This window comes from Salvia hispanica, chromosome 6, assembly GCF_023119035.1.
Source record: "Salvia hispanica cultivar TCC Black 2014 chromosome 6, UniMelb_Shisp_WGS_1.0, whole genome shotgun sequence".
Lineage (NCBI taxonomy): Eukaryota > Viridiplantae > Streptophyta > Magnoliopsida > Lamiales > Lamiaceae > Salvia > Salvia hispanica.
In genome coordinates this window covers 32,596,425-32,622,371 of record NC_062970.1, presented here as the reverse complement: position 1 = coordinate 32,622,371, position 25,947 = coordinate 32,596,425, and the positions used below count along the sequence as shown (strand labels likewise).

The 25,947-nt window shown below is 39.3% G+C and overlaps 5 protein-coding genes and 1 pseudogene across 8 annotated transcripts; 4 read left to right on the top strand and 2 right to left on the bottom strand.

Annotated features, from left to right (window-relative positions):
- Positions 1-6: 6 nt before the first annotated feature.
- On the top strand, positions 7-2,195 carry LOC125193135 (probable amino acid permease 7). The gene is made up of 7 exons (XM_048090878.1): positions 7-178; positions 263-499; positions 573-666; positions 836-1,050; positions 1,109-1,242; positions 1,329-1,556; positions 1,641-2,195. The coding sequence occupies exons 1-7, from the start codon at positions 106-108 to the stop codon at positions 2,043-2,045; spliced, it is 1,386 nt and encodes a 461-aa protein (XP_047946835.1). The 5' UTR covers positions 7-105; the 3' UTR covers positions 2,046-2,195.
- A 411-nt stretch (positions 2,196-2,606) lies between these two features.
- On the top strand, positions 2,607-3,915 carry LOC125197312 (transcription factor MYB80). The gene is made up of 3 exons (XM_048096047.1): positions 2,607-2,808; positions 2,891-3,020; positions 3,159-3,915. Exons 1-3 carry the CDS (start codon positions 2,676-2,678, stop codon positions 3,823-3,825), a joined length of 930 nt encoding a protein of 309 aa, XP_047952004.1. The 5' UTR covers positions 2,607-2,675; the 3' UTR covers positions 3,826-3,915.
- A 937-nt stretch (positions 3,916-4,852) lies between these two features.
- On the bottom strand, positions 4,853-7,215 carry LOC125191669 (probable calcium-binding protein CML21). Of its 3 annotated transcripts, none has more exons than XM_048089065.1 (5): positions 7,090-7,215; positions 6,365-6,585; positions 5,762-5,964; positions 5,247-5,421; positions 4,853-5,120 (listed from the first exon to the last, which is right to left on the bottom strand). In XM_048089065.1, exons 2-5 carry the CDS (start codon positions 6,558-6,560, stop codon positions 5,002-5,004), a joined length of 693 nt encoding a protein of 230 aa, XP_047945022.1. In that variant the 5' UTR covers positions 6,561-6,585; positions 7,090-7,215; the 3' UTR covers positions 4,853-5,001. The 3 variants fall into 3 exon arrangements, with proteins under 3 accessions (XP_047945022.1, XP_047945024.1, XP_047945023.1); XM_048089067.1 differs by having other exon boundaries at positions 5,247-5,418; XM_048089066.1 differs by having other exon boundaries at positions 7,078-7,201.
- A 6,762-nt stretch (positions 7,216-13,977) lies between these two features.
- LOC125195735 lies at positions 13,978-17,062 on the top strand (annotated as a pseudogene).
- A 780-nt stretch (positions 17,063-17,842) lies between these two features.
- LOC125195734 (chlorophyll a-b binding protein of LHCII type 1-like) lies at positions 17,843-18,920 on the top strand. The gene is made up of 2 exons (XM_048093924.1): positions 17,843-18,341; positions 18,431-18,920. Exons 1-2 carry the CDS (start codon positions 17,915-17,917, stop codon positions 18,805-18,807), a joined length of 804 nt encoding a protein of 267 aa, XP_047949881.1. The 5' UTR covers positions 17,843-17,914; the 3' UTR covers positions 18,808-18,920.
- A 250-nt stretch (positions 18,921-19,170) lies between these two features.
- LOC125195733 (phosphatidylinositol/phosphatidylcholine transfer protein SFH13-like) lies at positions 19,171-25,877 on the bottom strand. 2 transcript variants are annotated; one of them, XM_048093922.1, is made up of 16 exons: positions 25,578-25,877; positions 24,678-24,765; positions 24,270-24,567; positions 23,732-23,803; positions 23,537-23,636; positions 23,066-23,332; positions 22,762-22,839; positions 22,552-22,656; positions 22,385-22,434; positions 22,213-22,312; positions 22,038-22,136; positions 21,851-21,961; positions 20,978-21,128; positions 20,235-20,632; positions 20,081-20,155; positions 19,171-19,952 (listed from the first exon to the last, which is right to left on the bottom strand). In XM_048093922.1, the coding sequence occupies exons 2-16, from the start codon at positions 24,682-24,684 to the stop codon at positions 19,926-19,928; spliced, it is 1,938 nt and encodes a 645-aa protein (XP_047949879.1). In that variant the 5' UTR covers positions 24,685-24,765; positions 25,578-25,877; the 3' UTR covers positions 19,171-19,925. The 2 variants fall into 2 exon arrangements, with proteins under 2 accessions (XP_047949879.1, XP_047949880.1); XM_048093923.1 differs by lacking the exon at positions 23,732-23,803 and having other exon boundaries at positions 25,578-25,875.
- Positions 25,878-25,947: the final 70 nt, after the last annotated feature.

Sequence of the window (25,947 nt, the reverse complement as noted above, 5' to 3'; positions counted from 1 at the left end):
ATAATGCTTGCTACAGAAGTAAATCTCAAAAGGTTGACCTAGCTTCCATTGTTGTTCTCACTAGAAATATATGGATTCTTGCATCTAAATTGATGTTTCATCAAAATGGGCGTAGAGGACCAGCTTCTTTCTTCACCTCTTGTTGATCTTTCTCAAACCGCTGACATCAAAAGAACTGGTTTGTATGCTTTGGAATTACTATTATTGTTTGAGGTTTCATACTTTGATTAATTTTGAGGTACTATAATATTGTATGGTGAAGGGACAACATGGACAGCAGTGGCTCATATCATCACCGGTGTGATCGGGTCGGGGGTGCTGTCTCTGGCTTGGAGCATGGCGCAGTTAGGCTGGATTGCTGGCCCTCTCTTGATGCTCTTCTTCGCTGCCGTCACTCTCACTTCCACGTTTTTAGTGTGCGATTGCTACCGGTCCCCTGACCCCGAGCATGGTCCCATCAGGAATAGATCATTTACTGAAGCTGTTGAGCTCAATTTGGGTTAGATTCTGATCTGTTTCTATTCTTGATCACATGTATTTGGATTGTAGAATTTTTGGTTTGTGTGTTGCAGGTGAGAAGAGTGCTTGGATTAGTGGACTACTTATGCAGATCAATTTTTTTGGGACAGGAATTGCCTATGTTATAACTACTGCTACATGTCTGAGGTGGATTTAATTGGTCAAACTAGTTACTAGTCTAGTCCTAAAATCTGTTTTTTTGATCAGTGGAAAAATCTTGAACAAGAAACAGAGTTGTGGATGAATGAACTCCTTTCCTAGCAAGAAAAATATCAAACTTGTATTGAATTTTGCCTTTCATGTTTGGTAAGCGCAGTGCAATACAGAAGTCCAACTGTTATCATAAGTACGGACACGATGCTCCGTGTGAATTCGGAGATACAAAGCCGATGCTTCTGTTCGGTCTGCTTCAAATTTTCATGTCTCAAATACCTAATCTCCACAGCATGGAATGGCTCTCGGTGGTCGCTGCAGTCATGTCCATCACTTATTCTTCCATCGGGCTGGGGTTAGGCGCTGCACAAGTCATCGGTACGCGTCTACTTTATTAGTACGTATTTTGGTGCAATACTGATGTAAAAATTTTCAGGGGATGGAGTGATTATGGGAAGCATTAGTGGAATAGAAGCATCAACCAGCACAGACAAGTTTTGGCTGGTTTTTCAAGCAGTGGGAGATATTGCATTTGCTTATCCATTCACCATGATTGTTCTCAGCATACAGGCAAACTAGTTTAATAGTACTAAAATCTATTAAAGATACAAAGAGGCTACTACATTGTGTGATTTCGATTTTTTTTTGTGGTAAAGGATACGCTGCGATCCCCTCCATCCGAGACCGGGACAATGAAGCGTGCATCAGTGATATCGGTGGCTGCCACCACCTTCTTTTATCTATGCTGTGGCGGCTTCGGATATGCAGCATTTGGAGATCAAACGCCAGGAAACATCATGACCGGCTTTGGATTCTACGAGCCTTACTGGTTGATCGACCTTGCTAACGCGTGCATTGTTGTGCACTTAGTCGGAGGCTATCAGGTCAGCTTCTCTACACTTGCTTCAATCTTGATAAAATGATAGTGAATTAGTGATCACATTCACAAAATTTGTTCCATATTTCAGATGTACTCTCAAACTCTATTTGCAATGGTGGACAAGGAGCATAGCACCACATTCTTGAATAAAGATTTCACTCTCAAACTCCCAATGCTGAAGCCTCTGACCTTGAATGTACATAGAGTCTGTTTCAGGACAGCATATGTGGTGGCGACGACAGTAATCGCGATGGCCTTCCCTTACTTCAATCAAGTGTTAGGAGTGTTGGGAGCCATCAGCTTCTGGCCGATGGCCATATATTTCCCAGTCGAAATGTGCCTGAGAAGGAAGAGAATCGGAGCGTGGACAAGCAACTGGATTCTGTTCAGAGCCTTCAGCGCATTATGTTTCGCCATAAATACGCTGGCTTTGATCGCCTCCATTCAAGGACTCGTCTCTGCGCGCTTCACCTCCCAACTCGAAACCGAATAGCTAAGGCTGCTTGCTTCATTATGTAAAAAATATGTATATAAAAAAAGCTCAGGGTTTTGAGCATATCAATTTAGGACTTTATGAAATACAAGATCCAAATATGGTAGTATCAGTTAGTTTGAATATAATGAATGCTATTGAGGTGACAAATCCAAATTGCAATTAAAATAAATAGATGTTGGGATTTTCAATTGGGTTTGATTATTTATATAAAATTGCCGTAGCTCAGAGCATATGAAGGTCATGTGCCAATGTTGAATTGATATATATATAAAAGTAAGAAAAAAGAATAGGTAGGAAGCAGAAGGTCTTGTGGGGAAGCTTTGCAATGCATGGGGGAAATGATTAATTAAGAAGAATGATGACGAGAGAGTCAACTGAGGGGTTGACCGGGCATCTTGGGGGTGAGCTACCGGCCCCTCCCTCACACGCTCAGCAAGCGTTGAATTTTATAATGAATTCATGCGCTTTCAATGCCTAGTCTCAGCCCCACCACCCTCACTAACCATTTATCTACGCCCCCTCTTATACAACACAACACCATTCAAACTTACAATCCAATCCAATCCCCACATCACTTTTTTCCAGCAACAAACTACCTGCTACACTTTCAGGATTAAATAGGCCGAGATGGGCCGCGTTCCCTGCTGCGAGAAAGACAACGTCAAGCGTGGCCAGTGGACGCCCGAGGAGGATCAGAAGCTCTCTTCTTACATCGCCCAACACGGCACCCGCAACTGGCGCCTTATTCCCAAGCATGCTGGTTTTCATTCTACCTATCCCTTTAACTATTTACTAATTCATTCCTCTTCCTTTTATAGTAATTATATATCCTCTTGCAACAGGCCTTCAGAGATGCGGGAAGAGCTGCAGATTACGATGGACTAACTACCTCCGCCCCGACCTCAAACATGGTCACTTCTCCGAAGCTGAGGAGCAAACTATTGTCACTTTGCATTCCGTTCTTGGAAATAGGTAATGGTTCATTTCAGAACTTTTCTTAAAGTTAGAACATATAACTATATCAGTTCGTCAACACATTAATATCAATTGATATCACAAAACATATCAGTTAGCAAGATTTATGTGTTTTTTTCTTGACATTTGCAAAAGATGGGCTGTGATAGCTGCGCAGCTTCCGGGGCGCACGGACAACGACGTGAAGAATCACTGGAACACGAAGCTGAAGAAGAAGCTCTCCGGGATGGGGATCGATCCGGTGACCCACAAGCCCTTCTCCCATCTCATCACGGAGATCGCGATGCTGCCGCCGCCCCAGGCGCCGAATCTGGCGGAGGCCGCCCTGGGCTGCTTCAAAGACGAGATGCTCCACCTCCTCACCAAGCGCCGCATCAACATAGAGCTCCAGCAATACGACAGCGGCGGCGTCCCAGCCAGCGTCAAGCACGAGGAGACCAAAGACGAGACAGTCGAGAAGATCAAGTTCGGATTGTCCAAGGCCATCAAAGAGCCGGCGGCGTTGGACAAGCCGTGGGAGCCCGTCGGAGCCACCTCGGGCTACATCGGAGGAGTGTTCGGCTCGGACAACGGGTTCCACTACGAGCTCGCGTCTCTGGACAACGAGGCCGGGGCGTCGCCGTGGGGGCAGAGCATGTGCATGGCGGGAGACGGCGCCTTGCATGAGAAGGTGGCGGAGGAGGAGCACGGCGGCGAGGACTCCGGGAGTAGGAAGGAGACCGGAAATGGGGAGAGCATGTTCAACTCCGAGTGTTCGTTGTGGGATTTGCAGTCTAATGATTTGATGAATCCTATGATTTAATCTCTGAGATTATAATTGAGATAAAAAGTAATGTGAGGGATAGAGTTCAAATTTGTGGATGATTGAAAATTTAAATGTCGATCCTCCAAATAATCAGAGCATACGTGATTGCAAAATATGAAACTAATATGCAGAAATGAAACTCGTTGTCCTGTTTCATCCGTTTATAGGTTTTTGAAATTGACAACACTAAACAACGACAAATTATGTGCCCCATGAAATAATTAAGAGTATGGCCTCAAAATCTTGCGGATGAAATCCTAATACGAGGAGATTTTGTATCTACTAAGAGAACGTGGGTTGTGGGACGAATTAGGGTTTATCAAAACCCTAATTTGTAGATAGAATATTGGTGAAAATATAGCTAACTAACTCTTTATTTCTTAGAAAATAGTGACATAACATAATAAGTTTATGTTATTTATAATAAACCTAATTACCTAAACACTACATGGTTTAACTCCTACTGATTCTAGAAAAAAAATTGACAAAGAAAACCCATAATAAAGAGAGAATAAATGAATAATTACATTAGTAAATAATTAAAAGACTCGACAAAGGCTAAAATATGTATAGTAAACATAATCATTAAGACAAATCACGGCATTGACGTCTATTTGTCAAGTCCCACAGTCTTTGCTTGGAGTGCCCTCAAGTCACGGAGGAGGGCTTTTAATTATGTCCATGATGGTGGTGTCGACGTTGGGATAGTGGTTTTGAGTAGATAGTATGGTTCATGACCATATGGCGCATATGAAATGGTGAAGTGTCGAGTCCTTCACAGCAACTGCAGTTTTAAGCGAGTTCGGCCCAAGGAAGAAAAGTGGTCTATTTGAAAGAGCAATCGATGGTAAACGCCTCGAACATTGTTTGAGGCCTATAATTTTAACCTCTATTTTCCCGCCGGTTTACGGGTGATAAGAGATCCAAAGAGGACCAAAGTCGACAGAATCAATTCCTCATACAGGTTTTTCTAGTTTGGCTTTATGTCTGAACATATTATTTTATTCTCTACAACATAAATATAGAGATCTGTGACAAAATTCTCACTTCTTTCTTCCTTTCAACTACAAAATTCTTTCGAATGAAAAACAAAACAAAAAATAATTCAGATGAGCAGCGAGCATGAGCATATATTTAACAGAAACATCATTGAAATCAAGCAGTATGGAAAGTTCAACTATCGTCCTCTTTGTCAGCTTCATCGTCATTTTCATCAAATCCAACCCAACGGGTAAAAGCAAAAAGAAACTCCTTGTAGTTTACCATTCCATTCTTGTCCCAATCCATCTCCTCTGCAAAAACCAACGGCAGCTTAATAACTATTGAACCTTCCACATCATAAGATAGGCACTCATGAAAAAACCAACTGACGAACAATTCCTTCATTCTGCACAGAGAGAGAGAGAGAGAATACTAACCAAACCTCCTCATGGCTATCATCCCAGAAGAACGTTCTCCAGCATTAGTTTCATTAATGGCCTGAACCATCTCATTTTTGCTCACATAACCATCCTGGTTCTTATCTAAAAACACAAATGCATCTACTAATGTTTCAAAAGTAGCCTTGAGACTCTGCCCTCCTACCTGAGACTTCTATTAGTGTCAAGGGCCAGAACAAGGCAGAGGAAAATGCACAAACATTGTTTAGCAATGATCATATAGACATGCTTTAGCCAAATACAAATTCAAGAATATCTTCAACAAGAGTGCTGGTGATGAAGAAGCGCGCACAAGGGAAAAGACTAAACAAAAAAGCTTTAAAATCTTCTTCAAAACCTCAGGTGCAATGCAAATGTCAGTTTATGTTTATCCAAGTAATTTGTTCCATGAGCTAGCAATTACGCATGCGGAAGAAGACAAATGCACCAATCAAAGAGTCGTTTTCAAATAAAAGACAAAAGCAGAATAAGCGCAGGTGGAACGTTTTGGATACACAGTTCTCAGCAGCAGGATCTTTCTGCAGAAGGTTAACGAGGCAAAGGAGAACAATAAATTCATTAAATGTTATCCTCATATCATCATTTATATCGCATTCCTCAAATAGCCCATCAATCTCCTCATCAGTGAAGTTGATCTCTAGCTTGTGGAAGCAGTTTTTCAGTTCTTGTGGGTCTATCGAACCATTTCCATCCTCATCTATTAAGAGAAAAAAAAATGATTCTAGTTACAACTTACAACTGTTCAAGTGGATAACATGGAATACCACCACAGAGCAAACAAGAAATTGGTGAAATTTCACAGAAAACTGCATGTTATCTACTACTTAGAGACTCTTTAAGTAGTTGTTTATTGTTCAAAGAAGTAAGATTGTGAAGAAAAAAAGCATATATAAGAATACATGCATGTTACATGAATTATTCTTTACTGCTCACAATATGACGTTTCATTTTTATTGTGACGGCCCTGCTTAGTAGTACTATTGTTGAGTTTATTCGTTATGCAATGCCAACCTGTTCTATTATAAAATTCCAACGAAGAGACAATAAAAAGACAAATCAACTAAGTCAGAAGCAAGCATGTCTAAAAAGAAATTTACCAAATTCTTCAAATGTTGATATACACTTCCTAAAGCTCTCATCAATCTTTGGGAACTTTAAGATAATGCTGTTAAATGCTGTGATAGAACTCCCTTGAACTTCTCTCTTTTGCACTGCCTCGATAATTTTGGCCTCAATCTTTGTCTTAGGGACTGAAGCATCGGGAGATCCATCCTTATCAAGCACACCCCCCATTTTCAGTTAGAAGATTAAACTGGCTCTGCAAAACAATGCAAAAATGAAAGAAATTAGACAGATTGCACTTGTTTACTTTACAATATTAATCCCCACTAAAACACATTACATGTTCCAGCCCATTCTATTAAATAAAATGACAATATATATGAAAGATCAAATTAGTCACATTCATATTTACCTAGATTCAAATCCTAAGAGGGCGGAAAAAATAATGAAGGAAAACAGAAAACATGGATTGAGAAACTCATGGAAATCACAATTGGATTATTGACGTAAAAGCGATTCAACATCCAATTGTAAATCAATGCGAGGCCAATATTAGCATTCGAGAGTATGATGCAATCCATAAATTACATGATTTCCCCTTTCTAAATTTGATATAGTAGGTAATTAATCAGAACCCGTGCATAGGCACCGATAAATAGCAAAAATCTGATCGACATTCAACTCAGCAGATTTTCAAAAGAAAACAAACGGTGTTTAAGAGATTAAGCCAGAGAGAACGGGCGGGCACCTGAGATCATACAGAGAGGTAAGCTGTGAATCGTGATTAGCAACAAGATTCGAATCAGCAGCCGTATAGAGTCGGGGAGATTAATAAACATTTCACACAAACTGACACAAATCAAATATAGTACTCCTAAATTAGATGATGAATCAGAGATGTACAAATGGTTCGCCATCTTTATAAATAGGAGTATTATAGTAACTCTGAAAATATGAATTATGCCAACAATGCTACCTATATTTATTTTGACAATTTAAATATATGCACTTAAAATAACAACACTTTTTAAAGCACCGTGACACTACATATCCAGCAATATTATAAATACTACACAGCAATCTATAGATTGCTATATAGCGTGTTGGATATTGCTGGCCGAGAAAAAAATTATTGTATACAGTGTTATATATTGCTGGCCGAGATTTTTACACTTGAACACTTTTTTTATTGTCATGTGGCAGCTTATTATTCGTCTACGTGTACAAATGATTGGCTAGGAATGATGGTATGGATTTATTTTAAAATGTGTTGTCATTTTAACGCACCTCTATCTCTGAATATATAAATGAGTAGGGTGAGATGTGTTATATTGCTAACTATAATTTTTAAATTGTTAACTACTCCCTTCGTCCATCATTAGGAGTCTCGACTCTTTTGCGCACTTGTTTTGTAAAAATGATAATAAATAGTTAAAATGGGAAAATGTTAAAGCAAATAAGACTCTTCTCAACATTATTCTTTCTCTTACTTAAGGGTGTCTCCAACGGCGCCCTTCCCACTCACCCGTAGGCGATGTCCGACCGGACGGGCGCCATAGTGGGCGGGAAGGGCGTCCGCGCCCGTCCCGGGTGCCCCTGCGAAGGCCTCGCCCCTCCCGTCGACGGGCGACCGGACGGGCGCCATTGTGGCGAAGGTCGCCCGTCCCGGTCGGACGTCCGACATTTTAAATTTTTTTTTTAATAAATAATAAACTCTATAAATAGGGCTCCCCCAACTTCATTTCATTCACACCACTTGTGTTGACAAGTTTCTCTCTCTCTACAAATTTCATTTCTACTACAATGGAGTACAATAGAAACTCCCCCACCACGAGCGGAGGGAACACACCCTCGCGGAGGGAAATTTTGCGGGGATGAATCCTCAGATGGCGGGGATGGGCGATATGCCGACGATGACTCCCCAAATGTTCTACAATATGTACACTTGGATGAGTCAAATGGGTCAGATGATGCCGGGGGCAGCGGGTATGCCGGCAAATATGTCGGGGATGGGTGGGACTGCGGGGATGGGCGGTATGCCGCCAAATATGGCGGGGATGTGTGTGACTATGCCAGGGACAGCGAGGATGGGCGGTATGCCGCCAAATATGGCGGGGGTGGGAGGGATGGTGCCCGGGGCAGTGGGCATGGGCGGTACGCCGCCAAATATGTCGGTGAGTGGGTCGATGCAGCACAGGAGCCCGAGGACGCCTGGGGAATCTGTCTATCGGCCATATATAGATTTGTTGGCCGATGACTCCCCTTCTTATGTTCCGGAGACTCGGTACGCCGGCATCGAGACTTTCTCTTTTGAGGATCTGGGGCTATCGCCGATCCGTGAGACTCCCCGAGGAGGCGGGGCACGCAAGGGGCGGGAGAAAAAGCAAGGCCACGGCCGGGAGCGGGGGTAGGGGCAAGGGCGAAGTCCCGAGCTCTTCCTCACACGGGGATGGGAGGGGAGGAGGGTGTGGATGAGGCGAGCGGATGACGATGCTGGACCGTGTGGGAAAATGCCGCGCTTGCGAAGGCATGGATCGGTGTTGTAGAGGATCCCTACACCGGAGCGAACCAGTATGTTGACCGAATGTGGCATCGCATCGGTGCCGCCTCTTGCGCCAACAAACCGCTGGGGCGAAGCCTCGCATCCACAGTGCTGGAAACGATGTCTCGGTTGAGGCCTAAGCTCAGTCGTTTTTGCCGCAATCTACGAAAACAACATCGCATGGTAAGCGGCGGTATGTCGAGGATGATGTGCGAGACCAACAAAGACTTGGGGATCAAAGAGTTTGACCAGTGGGAGGCCTTTCTCGTGGTCAAGGATTCGCAAAAGTTTGCGATTGGTGTCGAATCAGGCTGGAAGCGGACGAAGATCAACTCTTCCGGTGAGTACAGCGCGGCGAGTGCTGGTTCGCACGAGCTCCCCGGCCGAGGAAGTGGCCCCGCTACCACGAACAGACACTCGTCGTCGTCGTCGCCCGATGGGGCAACAGGCTGCGCAGCGGATGGCGAGGGGAAGCGGCAGCGGCGCGGCAGCGGGTCCTACGAGGTCGAATCGGAGGTCCCAGGAGGAGAAGAGGACGACAGCCTAGCCCGCGCGCAGCAAACGAAGACCATGATGCAGATCACTTTGAAGTTGTATAACACGCACGATCCAGTCTTGAGAAGGCTGTGCAAGGAGATGGTCGACCGATGTCGGCGCGATTTAGGGATGCCACCCATTGATGATGATGGCGTCGAGATCGGGGGCGGGGACGTCGGAGGTGGCAGGGGCACGGGCGACGGGGACGAGGACGAGGACGAGGAGTGAAAGCCGAGGGGATTATGTAATTTTATTTTTAAACTATGGTTTTTTTTAAAATTATGTAATTTTTTTTAATTATGTAATTCTGTTTTTAATGTAATTTTCGTATTTCCCGTTCGTATTCGTGTCAAATTTTATTTCCGTGAATTTAAATTTTAATTGTGAATTAATTTAATTGTGGGAAGGGCTAGTGGGAGGGGCGAGTGGGAAGGGCTTGTGCAGTGGGAAGGGCTAGTGATGTGGCAGTGGAATGGGAGGGGCTAGTACTGACGTGCATGGGAAGGGCGAGTGGGAGGAGCGCCGCTGGAGATACCCTAAAACAATTTCTCCACTTTAACTATTTATTATCATTTTTTTCTTCTGTACAGTAAGAGCATTATTTGAATATTTCACTCCTACCTAAAATTAAAATTAAAGGTTGCAAATTTTCTTTTCACCTTTCAACCCAATCTAACCTTTCCTAAAATTAAAATTAAAGGTTGCAAATTTTCTTTTCACCTTTCAACCCAATCTAACCTAAAATTAAAATTAAAGGTTGCAAATTTTTTACCTTTCAACCCAATCTAATTTAATGTGGCTACGCAGCATCATTCTTTATGATATAAATTAAAATATGGAGTATGACCAATTTTTGGACTTTTTATCATTTTGACTTATTTGAGTATCCAATTAGCTACTCTTTCCGTCCGTGAATAAGAGTTCCATTTTTTTCATTTTAGCCCGTCCGCAAATAAGAGACCTAGTTCACTTTTACCATAAACTAGTGTAATACCCGTGCTATGCACGAACCATTAATTTATATATTTGTCTAAAGTTTAAAAAATTAAGTAATACCTACATGCTATAAGAAATTAAAACAAATAAATGTGTGTAATAATAATTTAATCTTATACTAAAAAAAAATAGTAATAAATTCAAGAAATTCATCAGTAATATAAGACACAAATATTGTGTATGAGTATTAAACCTAAAATTAAATTAAACTAAATATTTTATATTAATTACAGAAAATTAAGAATTTAAATTTCATAAAGTCATATTCAATTTATCAGTAGAATTGAAATATAAATTATAGTTTAACTTTAATCCATTTATCACTATAATTAATAATGTACACATATTTGTCAGTGCACAAAGTTTATCAGATTGATAATTCTAATCACAGGTTAGGCAATGTCATAATCCATTTGTATAATAAAAATTTGAGATTTTATTCTCTTTCTTATGTTATATATTTATAATTCTATTTTTTATTATATAATTTTTTTTTAATTGATTTCTCATTAGTCACCTATATAAATAGGTCATTCTATATTTATTTTGCATTAACTTATTTTTTTGATTTTTCTATATTATTGCTCCAACATTATTTTGATATATTTCGTATGCGTGAATAAAATATCCATACAATATGTACTTTGTTTTTAGTATACGTCACATAAAAATACACTGAATAAGATATTCAGTAAATGATTTAATTCTATATATTTATGTATTTTAATATATAGTAATATTTAAAAGTAATATTACCTTTTATTACACCTAGAGTCCTATTTTTTCCAAAATATTATAATTGGGTTCCATATGCTAAAACTCAAAACCTAAATCTATACAGAAAATTATGAAAACCCTCAAACTGTAAGACCTAATTAAATCCTTCTACAATAATTTCTTAGCATTAAATAATTCAGCTGAATACAGTTATACAAATATAAATTGAATTGAATAAATTGAGCCAATTTATATTGAAACCCACTAATTGAATTAAGGTAGCCATCAAATTGACCTATTTCTATTTAATAGAGTCAATCAGGTTTTTAAAAAATGATAGCTTCCATTCTTCACGCTTGTAGCGCCTCCACCTTCTGCTTCATGTTGAATTTTCTGCAATTTTCAAACGAAACATGAAATAGCCTAAATAAGATTATGATAGAATTCACAAATAATAGATAGCTATATAAGATTTTCAAACATATAAAGGGTTGATAACAAACGGAAACACAATAAAATATGAGCACCATATCGACATCATGGATCCATGAATACATTGCACAAATCATGTTCGTGTTGTTATCCCAACTACTGACCATGCAAGACCTTGCCGTTGAATGCTCATTTTTCATTATCGTCTACATGGAGTGCATTCTTATTTGCATTAAGCCTTGCACATTCAAATGACAACTGAACAAAATTTAGTTTAGATAATAGAAAAAATAACACCTTCAAAGAATATAAAGACGGTTGTCAAGCAAAACTTCCTCCTTTTGTTACTCTCTTTTTTGTTCCAGTGTCATATTAATTGTATTCGAAGCAGAATCCACAAGCTCAAAAAGTAGACCTAAACACGAATAAACATAATTAGAAAGCATAAACAAATAAGAAAAGAACAAAATAGAAAACTTGGAAGAAAATGACCATAAAAATGGAGGTTGAAAATGATAGACTCGATATTTAAATATACTTATGAAGCAAAGCGTTGCAATAATTGAGAATTATTAGCATTTACTAATATTAATTTCAATTGCGCAACGGCAGTCACATTGATTTAATAATTAATAAATAATAATTAATATGCAATTTATATCTGATTGAATTGGGCATTACTACTACATAATATAAATACAAATTCCTAAACGCATGATTGAGATTAATTTTTTCACATTGTGGATTACATTTATAGTAGTGCATATTAAACTGCCGTATGTGATTTTAAATTTCTAAATGCATTAAATTTAGATTAATTGCAATGAGAACCAAAACAAATAAATATTTAAAATTATGCCCAAAGCTCGTCTTTTATATATGTATAGATAGACATATACGAGAAAATTCATTAATCGTCGTGCAGTCCTTCCGTGCCCACAACTCTTCAATTATATCCTTTTGGAGTTGAATATGAGCATCCACTTGGCGCATGTCGGCATATTCCTGGAGGCGGCCGACTTCATCGAGAGGTACCCCATGTCGTACGCTGGGGGTGGTCGTTCCGTGGCTTGGACCGGCTTCATCGTCATTGGCTCAACTAGTCAGTTGTACGCCTTCGTCTTCGACGATCATGTTGTGCATGATAATGCGGGCGTACATTATTTGGGATACGCATTTGACATCCCATAAACGCGTTGGACCCTTAATTGCCGCCCATCGAGACTGGAGCACACCAAATGCGTGTTCCACATCCTTGCGCGCCGACTCCTGTCGTTCCGCAAAGTAGGCCTTCTTGTCATCCGCCGCGTGCTGATGATCGTCTTCACAAAGACGGGCCACCTAGGGTATATCCCATCCGCCAAGTAGTAGCCTATATCATGCTTGGTTGTCGTTGGCCACAAATGAGACGGCCGGACCGATGCCCGACACTTCTCGTTGAAGAAGGGCGATGAGTTGAGGACGTTGAGGTCGTTGTTCGACCTCGGCTACCCCAAAATACGCATGCCGGATCCACAGCCCGGTAATCAGCTACGGCCTCGAGGATCATCGTGGGATTCTTTCCCTTGTAGTCCGGTCGTGTAGGCCCCCTTCCAGGCAGTCGGACAGTTCTTCCACTCCCAATGCATACAATCTATGCTTAACATCCCGGGGAACCCATGCTTTGCTCCCGTGCATCTGCATCAGATTCTGACAATCTTGGGGGTAGGGCTTCGAAGAGTACTCCTCACCGAAAATTTGAATCACGCCCCAGCAGAAAAACTTCAGACATTGCAGAGAAGTCGTTTACGATACGCATAAACAACTCCCCGCGCATTCTAAAACGCCGCCTGAACATGGTTGCTGGAAACCGCGGGTCCGGAGAAAGTAGTCGTCATATAGCCGCTGATGTGCAGCTACGTGATCCCGATCAATCACTGCTCGGCGATGGACAACCGGTGGAGGGCGAGGTCCGCCTGCTGTTCCACCCTTCGCATGTACCGCTCCATCTCGCGGTTCATGTAGGCCTCCATAGCCTCGTTCATCCGCCGTTCGTACTCCTCGGCATCCCAACCACTACCACGACTACCACCCGCGTTACTCATCCCTCGATGTTGCTCTTGTACAGAAATTTAGAGAGAAAGAAAACTCGTTAAAACAAGTGGTGCAAATGAAAATGAAACTAAAATCGCGTATATATAGGTTTTCAAAAAAAAATTTAAAAAAAAAACGAAAATTGGCGTTGGCCGATCGCTGGCTGCCACAATGGCAGCCAGCGCCTCTGAATCGGCTAGCACACGCCGATTCTCTGGCCGATTCGCCGCTGGCCGGCTGCAATGGTTCGGCTAGCCGATCGGCTAGCGACGCGAAACTAGCCGCACTGTGGATGCTCTTAGAGTACTTTTTTCTTCTCATAATCCGATCACAAAGTGCGTGAAGATAGTGGGGAAGAAAACACGCGCTACGCATGTGGCGAATCGATCATTTTTCAGAATCAAATTAAAAAAAGCAGCTGCTTCCCATAGTTGGCTTGCTAAACCCTTACTCTCCATCCACAAGGTATGTAGACGTTAGACTCTCTCTCTCTCTTTCACAAGCTCAATGACAATGTTATGTGTTGTTTATTGAGTTTATTCAAAATTTATATCATCATATGTAAATTCTTCGTTGTTGAATTCAGTTATAATAATTTATGCATGGCGATTTGATTCCGGAATTGGCTGGTTATTTGTGTTGGTTTGGATTTTGTGATGTCGAAGCTCACATCGTTTTCGATTTTATTTTATTATACGTTGGTTTGGGGAAGAAAGGGTTCCACCGAGATTTGCTTCTTCGTATTCGTTTCTTTTCCTTTTTTCGTTGAAGCGCTATTAAATTATATTTTGTCGGATACTCTTTTTGTTTTAAGTCATTTTTCTGTGCACTGATGAGAATTGTTTTTTTCTCTTCATGAATTTGATTGTGGTGGTTTAATATCGTATAATGACTCACGATCCTGCTTCTCGAATATAGTGAGACTTGAATTTGATGCTGCTTTCTATACTACTATAGTAGTCTTGAAGCGCAAGAAGAAGAGATGATCCATTTAGGATAATTCGATCCTGCGGTTGGGAAATACACCTTCACTTTGTGCGAAAATGTATTTTGATGCGCCAGAGAATGTCTATAGCTGCCTAGTTCTGCTGCCAATACTGATTACTTATTTTTACGAGTAAAATTAATTTGTTCTTGTTTTGCTGATTTTTTATTTTAACTACATTTATTGTCATAAAAGGTGAGGCTCAGGGCTTGGTTCTCTGTCTGTTAATTTTGTCATTCTTTGTGCTTGTCATTCATGACTAATTTTGTCTCTTGGAACATTTTCACTGTAAAGGCAATCTTGATTCGAAGAAGAAGAAGTTATGGCTTCCAAGAGGATCCAGAAGGAACTGAAGGATTTGCAAAAGGACCCTCCTTCTGCCTGCAGTGCTGGTTTGGATTCATCTTTTTACTAATTTCTTAGTTCATGTATTTTTATAAAGTTATTTGTATGCTTTATGTAGTAGTTATTGTTTTACTGTTTCTGTTAGTGGCTTTGATGTGAATAATTGGCATTTGTGCTAAAATGTTATAAAGAACAGAAGCAAGATCTCCTAAAACAGAATGGACATTTCTTTCACATGCGGGTTTAGGAAGGTTATTAAATTAAAACTACTTGCAAATATTGCATGCGAGGGGGTAGATATGTTACTAAATAGAGATGACTTGCAAACGTTACTGTTGAGTGTTTAGATAGGCTGACCAAGTGACCATCTCATGCCTTGCAATAAATAGATGTGTAATCTGTTTAGTTCCTTCCAAATGCTACTATCAATCATGTAATGCACATGCACATTTCCATTCGGCATGCTGCTATCTTTTGCCTTAGTTACATGCCAGATGTCTAACTTTGATCTACCACGTGACTTATGTACGAAGTCGAGCATTTGTGGGTTTGCTTTATTTTCAGCTCAACATGTTGCCATAACTTTTTATGCAGGACCTGTTGGTGAAGATATGTTCCATTGGCAAGCCACTATTATGGGCCCTCCTGACAGTCCTTATTCTGGAGGAGTTTTTCTTGTGAATATTCATTTTCCACCAGATTATCCATTCAAACCACCAAAGGTATCCCGTCCTTGACTTTTATTTGGGTCTTTTCACCTTTTGGCACCATTTAATCGTGGAATGCTGTTGTTTTCCATGATCCTTGTCATAGCAATGCCTTTAAAATATATAGCACAGTCCAAGAGTATGCCTACACAAGAATTATTGACTATCTGGTTTCTCATTGTTGATGACATTTTTAGAAGTATATCGTGGGAGTGTCTTCAACTAGTGGCCATAGGAGTATGAGCATGTCGATTTGTTGTGTTTATTATGCATGATAAAACTGAAATGGAAAACAGTGGAGTTCAGATATGGACTCTACGACGATCATATATCTTCACAGCCTTTAGTGCAAAGCTTTTATGCATTGTAGAAACTGTTCTGTTATTTTATGAATGGGGACAGGCTGCACATACTAGTAGTATCATTTTCAGAAAACAATGCTATATAAATCTAAGTTTTTCTCATGTTCTATGAGCAGATCTCGTTCAAAACTAAGGTTTACCATCCAAATATCAACAGCAATGGTAGTATTTGTCTGGATATTCTCAAGGAGCAGTGGAGCCCTGCCCTCACAATATCAAAGGTATTGTTTGGTTTGACCTGTCATTGGCTTGTTGGGATTACCAATAGCCATATATTTTATTCTACATCAAGTCAATTAAGTGTCAGTGAATTTAGATACTAATGAGAGTACTGCATTATGGTTCCCCTCAGAAAAAAATGTTTATGGTGCAAGAAATATTTTACTATTTTATATTCTTGGATTACATATACTCTGATGATTATGGTGATAGTATTCTGAAATCTGAATTGGGTTCAATGGATGATTTTTATACTGCAAGACCTACACAAGAGTTATAAGTACTTCTATAATTCTATTCAAATTATTGTGGGTCAAATGAGAAAATAGATGGGATATGATATTCAACATGGGTGCCAACCCCTAGTTTAGTGGTGTTGTAACTCTTACACATTTTTGTTGGGCAGGTACTGCTTTCTATCTGTTCCTTGTTGACTGATCCAAACCCGAATGATCCTCTCGTGCCTGATCCAAGTACGAGAACACTGCGCAATCCTGGACTCGTAAGTATGCAATGGGCTGAAGTATCTTGATTGCAGTTGGGCTGAGCAGCATTGTTTTCCAATTGCAGTAGTAGTAACTTCTTAAAATTCTAATCACTTTACTAAATATCCTACTTTGGAAGGTCTGAATTGGTTTTGCTCCATTGGGTTAATGTTTTGACTTTTGTGCGTGATAAATCAAGACATTTCTGTAAATTGTTAGCTTACCTATCCATTTAAAGATCGCAAAATGTTCGACCTGCCTAGGTTGAGCCGGGCCTCAAGTTGTTCGACCTGCGGTAGGCCTACGCCAAGCTGGGCAGACCCAACTTAATTGATCGAATTTCATACAGTACATCATATTGATATTACATACTAATAATATTGTAATTATATTCATTTATCACAATATACAATACTGAAATCATATAAATTGCATGAATATTATACTAAAATATTTAAATATTATTGTCGTGTTATGAATCACAACATGAAGGTTGTCGTGTATTTTCCATCTTTTGTTGATGCTCATGAATTCATGATTATGTAAATAAATTTTTTAGATAACAAGTCATCAATGTGGAATAATGGAAGTGTAACAATCTAGTTAGTAGTTATCATAGCGCAACTAATGCAAAATATTTGGAAATAGAAAATTTGCTGGACTGAATAACAGAGCTAGGAAAGCCACATGTTATCATTCAATTGAAACAAGTCTACACCATGAATTGCAAAACAACAAACTGGGCCCATGCCTTCTACCATATCTTAGAAGATAGCAGTAGCAGATACTAATATGTGTTTTGAGTGGTTGATGATATTTTGATGGTGTGGATGACGTGGCATGCTGATTTGGCAGTTGTTATGACAACTTATCCTACGTTGGATTTCTCGACCCAAAACAAGTGAATCAAATGAAGGCCAGAGTGGAAATCTAGGACCATCTTAGTAAAATTTTAAAATAGATGGCTAAGAGCTTGCCAACTCAAACATAAAATCTTGAAACCCAATAAAAAGATAGAGAAGAATATTCAGATATCTATCTATATCATCAACAACAATATGTAGTTATGTACTGAGGTATACTGACCTCTCTATATATAATCTCTACAAGACAACATTCCTATCAATCCCAACATTCTTTGCAAAACCAATACTACATTCTAAGCTTATTCTTCTCACTAATACAATGGCTGCCTCTTCAACAGCTCTTTCTTCCCACTCTTTCGCCGGACAGGCAGTGAATCTCTCCCCCGCCGCCTCCAAGTCAGCCGGAAACGGCAGAGTCTCAATGAGGAAGACTGCAGGCAAGAAGCCTGCCGTCTCCTCCGGCAGCCCCTGGTACGGCCCCGACCGTGTAAAGTACCTCGGCCCATTCTCCGGCGAGGCCCCAAGCTACCTCACCGGAGAGTTCCCCGGAGACTACGGATGGGACACCGCCGGCCTTTCTGCTGACCCCGAGACCTTTGCTAAGAACCGTGAGCTCGAGGTCATCCACTCTCGGTGGGCCATGCTCGGTGCACTCGGCTGTGTCTTCCCCGAGCTTTTGGCTCGCAACGGTGTCAAGTTTGGAGAGGCCGTCTGGTTCAAGGCTGGTGCTCAAATCTTCAGTGAAGGTAAGATTTGGATGTTTAATTGCTATTAATGATTTGAAATCTTATACTAATATTTGTTCGATAATTTAATATTATAATATTTTTGACAGGTGGACTTGACTACTTGGGCAACCCAAATTTGGTCCATGCCCAAAGCATATTGGCCATTTGGGCTACCCAAGTTTTGCTCATGGGAGCCGTTGAGGGTTACAGAATTGCTGGTGGGCCCCTCGGAGAAGTGGTCGACCCATTGTATCCTGGCGGTAGCTTTGACCCGTTGGGACTAGCAGACGACCCGGAAGCATTTGCTGAGCTAAAGGTGAAGGAGCTCAAGAACGGCAGACTCGCCATGTTTTCAATGTTCGGTTTCTTTGTTCAAGCTATCGTCACTGGAAAAGGCCCGTTGGAGAACCTTGCCGACCACTTGGCCGATCCCGTTAATAACAACGCTTGGGCTTACGCCACCAACTTTACTCCTGGAAAGTAAAGTTAAGAAGAAATATTCCAGCGCCAAGTTTTTATTTATGTAAATATGATTTGATGCTGATCCATGGTTACGATTTTTAAGAAATTGAAATGACAAATTCTCTTGCTCTCAAAGACGTGGATTCATTTTTACAGTTTGTTGTTGTTTTTTAGCCATTTAGGATTTATTTACAAGGATTAATTGTAGTATTTTTTAGTTAGACATTTAAAAATCTAATTATAAGTGATACCTACCTAAATCAAAACATATACCACAACATATATCCACTTTTATAAACTAGCCACTTGTGCAATGCACATTGACTATACTATAGTACCATACTACTATACACAATATATATAGAATACTGCTACAAATTAAAAATTAGTGCCAAGTAATAAATGATTGATAATCAAGTTGAAATAATGATCAACAAAAATTAGCAACACCATCCTTCACCATAAATAACACAACTACCACCTCACTTTTCCCTTCCCTGCTCAAAGTTATATACCATCATAAACATCTTTTAAAACCTGCTTGTGCAGTTCATAAAATCATATCATTATTATATAAATAACTTGTACTGCTTTAGTCTTACCCTATATATGTCATCCTACTATGGATATGTACATGTAGGAATCTTAGACTGTTTCATGTTGTGATCTCACGGTGCTCCGTAGTTTCATCAATAAACAAGATCACAACCTTAGCTACTCAAAAGAAATCACCAATATCTGGCAATTTCTTCTGGCCTTTATTCTTCCATCCCTGTGTATATTCAGAAGCATTTCTATGCTTATCGAGCAGTTCATTTACTAATGATTAGGCTCATCATTTACAACTCATTACTTTGGGCCTAAGGCCAGTCGGTTGTATGCTAAGTAGATCTGTAAAATCAGTTCCAAGAGGAGAAACAAAGACTTCAGATATGAATGCAAGGCATTCCTACAATGCAGAGTCTCAAAGCTGTACCTTAACTGTGGTTACCACCACCATTGACTTCGTGGAGGGGGATATGGGGGCTTGCCATCAGATAAGCGATCATTCAAAATCCACCCATACTTATTTATTCACGTCCAATCATTTTAAACCATAATCATTGCCCTGTTTCATAGTCTCTGCACCGATCCAAACCATCAGATATTACATAGAAACCTCCGTCGCTGCAAGGGAGTAAATTAAAGCACATCAATACTGATTTGCAAGGCAAACATAAAATATCGTGTATTCTATCACTTCAAAATACAAATATGGCTCGAAAGTAACAACCTCAACTGGTTAAATAACTTACATGGAATTTGGATTCCCTCATATTCTCTAGTAACTGGGAAATCTCCAGCTGCTTCGCCACTGTAGAATTCAATGCCTAAAGCACACAAAAGATTTAATACATTCACTAGGCTTATAAGTGCAAAGTAAAAGAAGCAAATAAAATGACTAATTACCCGTTTTGTTTTCTCAAGATCAAACTCAACAGACTTGATCCTTTCCAGAGATAGCTGAAGCAATTGGTCTTTCTCCATAGGAATCTCAGCAGGCTTCTTCTTAATTTCTTCCAATAAACTTTCCAGTCTCTGGAGGCGCTGTACACATGGAAGGACCATACTCTCTTCTCTAACAGCTTCTGCACCAACAGATAATTGGTTGTTTGATTCTTGCTCACTTTCCAATGTATTAGATGGATAAACACCGGCGGTCTGCCTCCTCAAACATTCAGCATGTGCATTCTGAATAAGATCAAAAAGCTTGGTGATCATAGACATCACTGTTCTCGTCATGCACCGGAAACCTCTCTTTACGACCCTTTCCTGGATGGATTCCAACCAATACATAACCAAGGTACCTAATAAAACGTGCAATTGAACTTTTTAACAATAACTAGTGAATAATATAAGAAATAGAGGAAGTTGTTGTAAATAGTCACATTACCATTCAAAGGCAGTTCACATTTACATGAACAGTGTCAGATACGACATTTTATTATTAAGTATGCCTAATAACAAATTTCTGAGAGATTTTCAGCATAAAACAACTTCAAAGAAAGGAATGTAAATAGAAAGCATTGATGAGCTTCATAAAGGAAGAGAACACATTTAAATGACCTGATTAAGAATTTATCTTCATTTTAAAAAAAAGAAAAAAGAAACAATAGCAACATCAACATGCAGGAATTGATGCAAAAACAAACCTTCGAAACATTGTCTTGCGTTGAAATTTGTATTTCCAACAACATTGATATTAGAGGACTCCTCTTCCACACCTTGCTCATTGTCGCTGTCTTTATCTTGTCGAAATTGATCATCACAACTATAATACACACTCGTATCTGATGTTCTGACCTAAAATTTATATAAAAATATTGAGATACAAGCATGTGTGCTTCTAGATTTGAACCCTGAGAAATATATAAAAATATTGAAATACAAGCATGCATGCTTCTACATTTGAACCCTGAAAAATATACTACTATATATTACTCCCTCCGTCCCTAAAAAGCATGAACATTTGGTTGGCACGGGTTTTAATGTATAATTGGTAAAGTAAGAGAGAGAGATAAAGGGTAGTGTAAGTAGTGTTAGTGGAGAGTGTGATCCACATTATTATTAGTAATGTAGTGTAATGGTACAAGTTGTAAATAAAATGATGTGTAGGGATAATGTGTTGTTTACCTATTCCAAAATTAGAAAGTTCATACTTTTCATGGATGGACTAATAAGGAAATAGTTCATACTTTTAAGGGCCAAACTAATAAGGAAATAGTTCATACTTTTCAGGGACGGACTAATAAGGAAATAGTTCATACTTTTCAGGGACGGACTAATAAGGAAATAATTCATACTTTTCAGGGACGTAGGGAATATAAAATATTGGTATACATGCATGCATGCTTCTAGATTGGAACCTCCATAAGTGTCCACTCACAAAAATGTTTATTACATAGGTGGCTGTTGTTTGGAAACATACATGCATAAAATATATAGGGTTCCAATTATTAGACTTAATAAGATCTTACATTTGCTATAGAGAACTCATAACCTACTAAGCACATAAGTACACTTACTTCATTAAGCGGAGTATGTCTTGAACTCGTTTCGCAATTTTGTCTTGTTGGAGAGGAATGATCATCAAAATCATATCCTGATTCGAACGCAGATGTGTCACTGCATCTTCCCTGGCCATTTGATGGACCAAAGAGATCAAACAAACATGCTAACAAAACTAATATCCTATTTTATGCGATTAAGTACCTTCATTGGCAGTAATTGAATATTCGAGTCCTTTCCCTGCCAATCACTGCTTGTTTTACTTGTCTTCCTTACCAAAGTTGCTTCTGCATTATACACAATCTAAAACAAGGTACTTTAGAATAATCCAGCACACTGGTATCAGTCTTGAGAAGAAATGAACTGCCTCATTTAGTACCTTCATTATTTCAGGATCATTCCAAGGGCCTTTGTTCGATCTTAGACAACCTCCCTCAACATCACAAGAGCATGATCCACCCAAAAAATCAGGCAATTGACTGGGAACAATACAAGAAACAGTTAGGTCAACATTTTCACTAACTTTTGAAGATTGATCATTTAAATCAAACCTTGGGTCTATGACTTCCAGCAGTTTCGACAAGGATTTAGGGTCCAAAACCTGTACAACATAGAGAAGACAAGTGTAATCAAATAATTTGTGGCAAATAGAAGAGAAAGGGAGGGTGAGAAAAGAGACAGGAACGTGTGTCAAGTGGTAAAATGTAGATATCTATACATGGATTTTTGCTACAGTTTTGGGATCCAGAAACTTCTGTGCAGCAGGCCAAAGAACCTTCTTGAATCCAGGTCCAGCATTGACAATGTACATTTGATGTAGTGTCTGTAAAACAAAAAGAAACGTTAGGAAACAATAGATCATTCATGTTTAGTGGCATATGAAATATAGTCGACAGGCAAAGGAGAAAAGATGCTCACTACTAAATACCTCTGGATAGTAACTGTTATCAATCTTTGCCATGGCTGCTAACAGACTAGTGGCTGTGGAGGTGAAATTTTTAATCCCCTGCAGACAGAAATTATGATAATTTTATCAATATGTTTGTAAAGAGAAACAAAAAAGAACGCTTAAACCAAAACAATGGAACTAAGGTCTAACAATTTTTTTTTTTTTGGTGAACTATCCTGTTTCCTAATTACGCTAATAGGAACAACGAATGATTCATAAAATGAAAAAAAAAAAAAAGAGCATTAGCTTCAGGATAATTTGTTTTCAAATTTAATCCACTCACCAAGCCCTGTACATCCAAAATTGTGGTTGTTGAGTAGATCCGCCGTTTAGCGGCAATAGAGCAGGCTGGGAACTTCTCATGTATAGCCCTCTCAAATTCCTGAACATGATATTTCAAGTATCTTTCCACTGAAGTAATGCGAATTAGTTTACTGGGTTGAGCTTTTCCCAGCCTTTCAATGTAAACAGGCCTGCCTTCTCTATCAACACCATGATATCCCTGTGGATAATAATTCAACACTTGTTCCTGCTCCTTGAATTCGAAGTCCTGGAAGAGTGAAAGTTACTTATCAGCAAATACTATCTGAAAGATGATATGCTTAAGCCATTTCCCTCTCCTATGCAGGGAGAAAGAAAGATAAAGATGGCAGACTTATAAGTATGGACCTATCCAAGATCAAATGTACAGTGCATTGTGTGATACAAAAACTACAAAGCTATTCTCCTAGTTCGACATGCAGTGTATCATTACCTCCAAAATGGTGTCCGCTCCAAACTCCCTCCTCCAATTAAGCATTTCCTCCCACATTTGGATAGTCTTGTTAATGTCGAAATCTCTTGATTTCAGAAATCTGGCAGTTGCAAAATAATAGAAGAAGACCAAATGATAAGGTTGCGTAGCAGAGGTTGGGCGGGGTTAAGGGTGCAGTAAAGCTAATATATTAACTGGTAGTATGCACTATACCACTGCCCCGTCCGGCTCCTGATTTTTTTACATACATGCTGCCCCCAGGTGTTACTATTACAGGAATACAAGTATACAACAAAGGTTATCTCCAGAGAGATTTCAAAATTCTAAGAGCTATGGTAAAAGAGACCGGAAACTTCCTTGGAAGCTTCTGTAGAAATAAAATTAATTGTCGATTATTCTCTGCCTTTAGAAAAAACATGCATATGACATGAGTGCTACTGCATTAAGCACATCCAAATGAATGAAAATACTGTTTATTTTACAGGTCCACTTTTTTGTTTTGCCGAGAGGAAGAGCAACCAGTAAAAGTACTCCACATATCCGAAAAGAAATAGATGCTGAAATTCTGGGTTCAGATTTTACTTAAAATTAAACATAACAGTTTCAGATTTTACTTAAAATTAAACATATTTCAATAGAATTCTATAGCATCCTTTTAACATCAAGTGATCAAACTGAATGAACTAGGATCACAAGGAAAGAAGGTCTTCCAAAGAGTTGCAAGAAAATTCACCTCAGCAAAGTATGGTAGTCATCATGTTTAACAGGCAGCAAATCCATGTCGAGGAGTTTTTGACGCAGTTCTGCGACAACACTCTCCTCTTTTGGGTCACGCACGTCCTCAATAGAAACAGAAGGCACTCTAAAATCAACTTTCCTTTTCCCTCTTTTCTTTAGTGAATGAGTGAGCTTGTTTGAAGCATATAGGGCCTTCTTCTTCAAAGATCCCATCTTTGATCTCCTTCTCTCATCTTCAGAGTTCTCATAATATGATCTTCTCTCCCTTGTTTCATCATACACATCTTGTCTTTCTACAAGGGAAACATAAAAACAGCATGATACTCTACTCTAAGAATGAAGTATCTTCTAATAGATTCTTCTTTATGTCTGGAGCATCCAGATAATAGGATAAGTTATACACCTGCCATTTTGGCCAAGTCCAGAAGGACAAAATACTTGATCTTCAAACCTCAGGCATGCAGTTTCCTAAAGAACCAGCTGAAGCTGGACTACATCAGCAATGAAACCAAACAGATTAGAATCACATTATGGGCTGGAAAAATATGATCACACCTCAAAGATTAATGAATATTATCTGTTATTTTTATGTTGTCTTAAACTGATTTGAACAATATTGCCATAGTTGAAAATTAACAAAGTAAATGTGTGCAATATTCTCCAAGCAAATGCAAAATACAATCACACCAGCAGTTCCAATCCAAGGGATGCCAACCGCATCGGTAACATCAAATCTTCCTCACGGGATGGGATGTTATTCCCTTAAAATCTTCCCAAAACAATTAAATTAAATAGTAGCGAGTGGCCTCAAAGAACAGATCTGGAAAATGTACAACCGACACAACAGCTTTGCAATGAAAATAATTGTTCTGCTCCAAATGAGCATTACTAACTGTAACTAGTTGCTTTCTCTCGTTAAAGTGAAACAGTTCAATGAGAAAATACAAAGTTAGCTACACTTTGTTTGAGAATAACTATAAGCATCCTCCCAGCTAATCAGCAGTCATATCGGGGAAAGTAGACAGAAATAATCAAAATAGACAAGAAGCATATTTAAATGGAAAATCGAATGATACGGGGTCCATTCAATCTGTTACAACCATCTCTAAACTGAAAAATGAACAATGCAATTACGTTTCCTCTCAGATCTCGCCCTATACTCAATTTAGGAGCAACAAAAAAGAATAGATAAATATCTCCAAACGCCAAGAAAAAAGCAATCCACACACATGTATAGAAACAGAAACACATGCATCCATATATGAGGACAAGGACAGTAAGGGGGAAGTGGAGAGATGCTTACACAAAACCCTAACCAAAATCAGCTGGATCCGAATCGCGTGAACCTATTGCATTGAATTTTCTAATTGTCCATCCTCAATCTCAGAGGATGTCTCTGTACAATAGAAAATCCTCACAAATTCGAAAAGCCGCGAGATATTATGCAGAGAATTCTTGCAAATTGAGACTGAATGAAAACGAAAGATCTGATAAGAAAAGGAAGGGATTATTATTGTGTAGTCTAGAAAAGCGAGTTGTATTATGCTATTGAAATCTCTCCCTCTCTCTTCACGAAACCAAAATTCTGAAGCTTCCAGCAATTTTGCCACCGGCAGCGATTTATTCTCTTACGTGGCACCCATTCCTGATATTTTTCAAAATTATGATTTCGA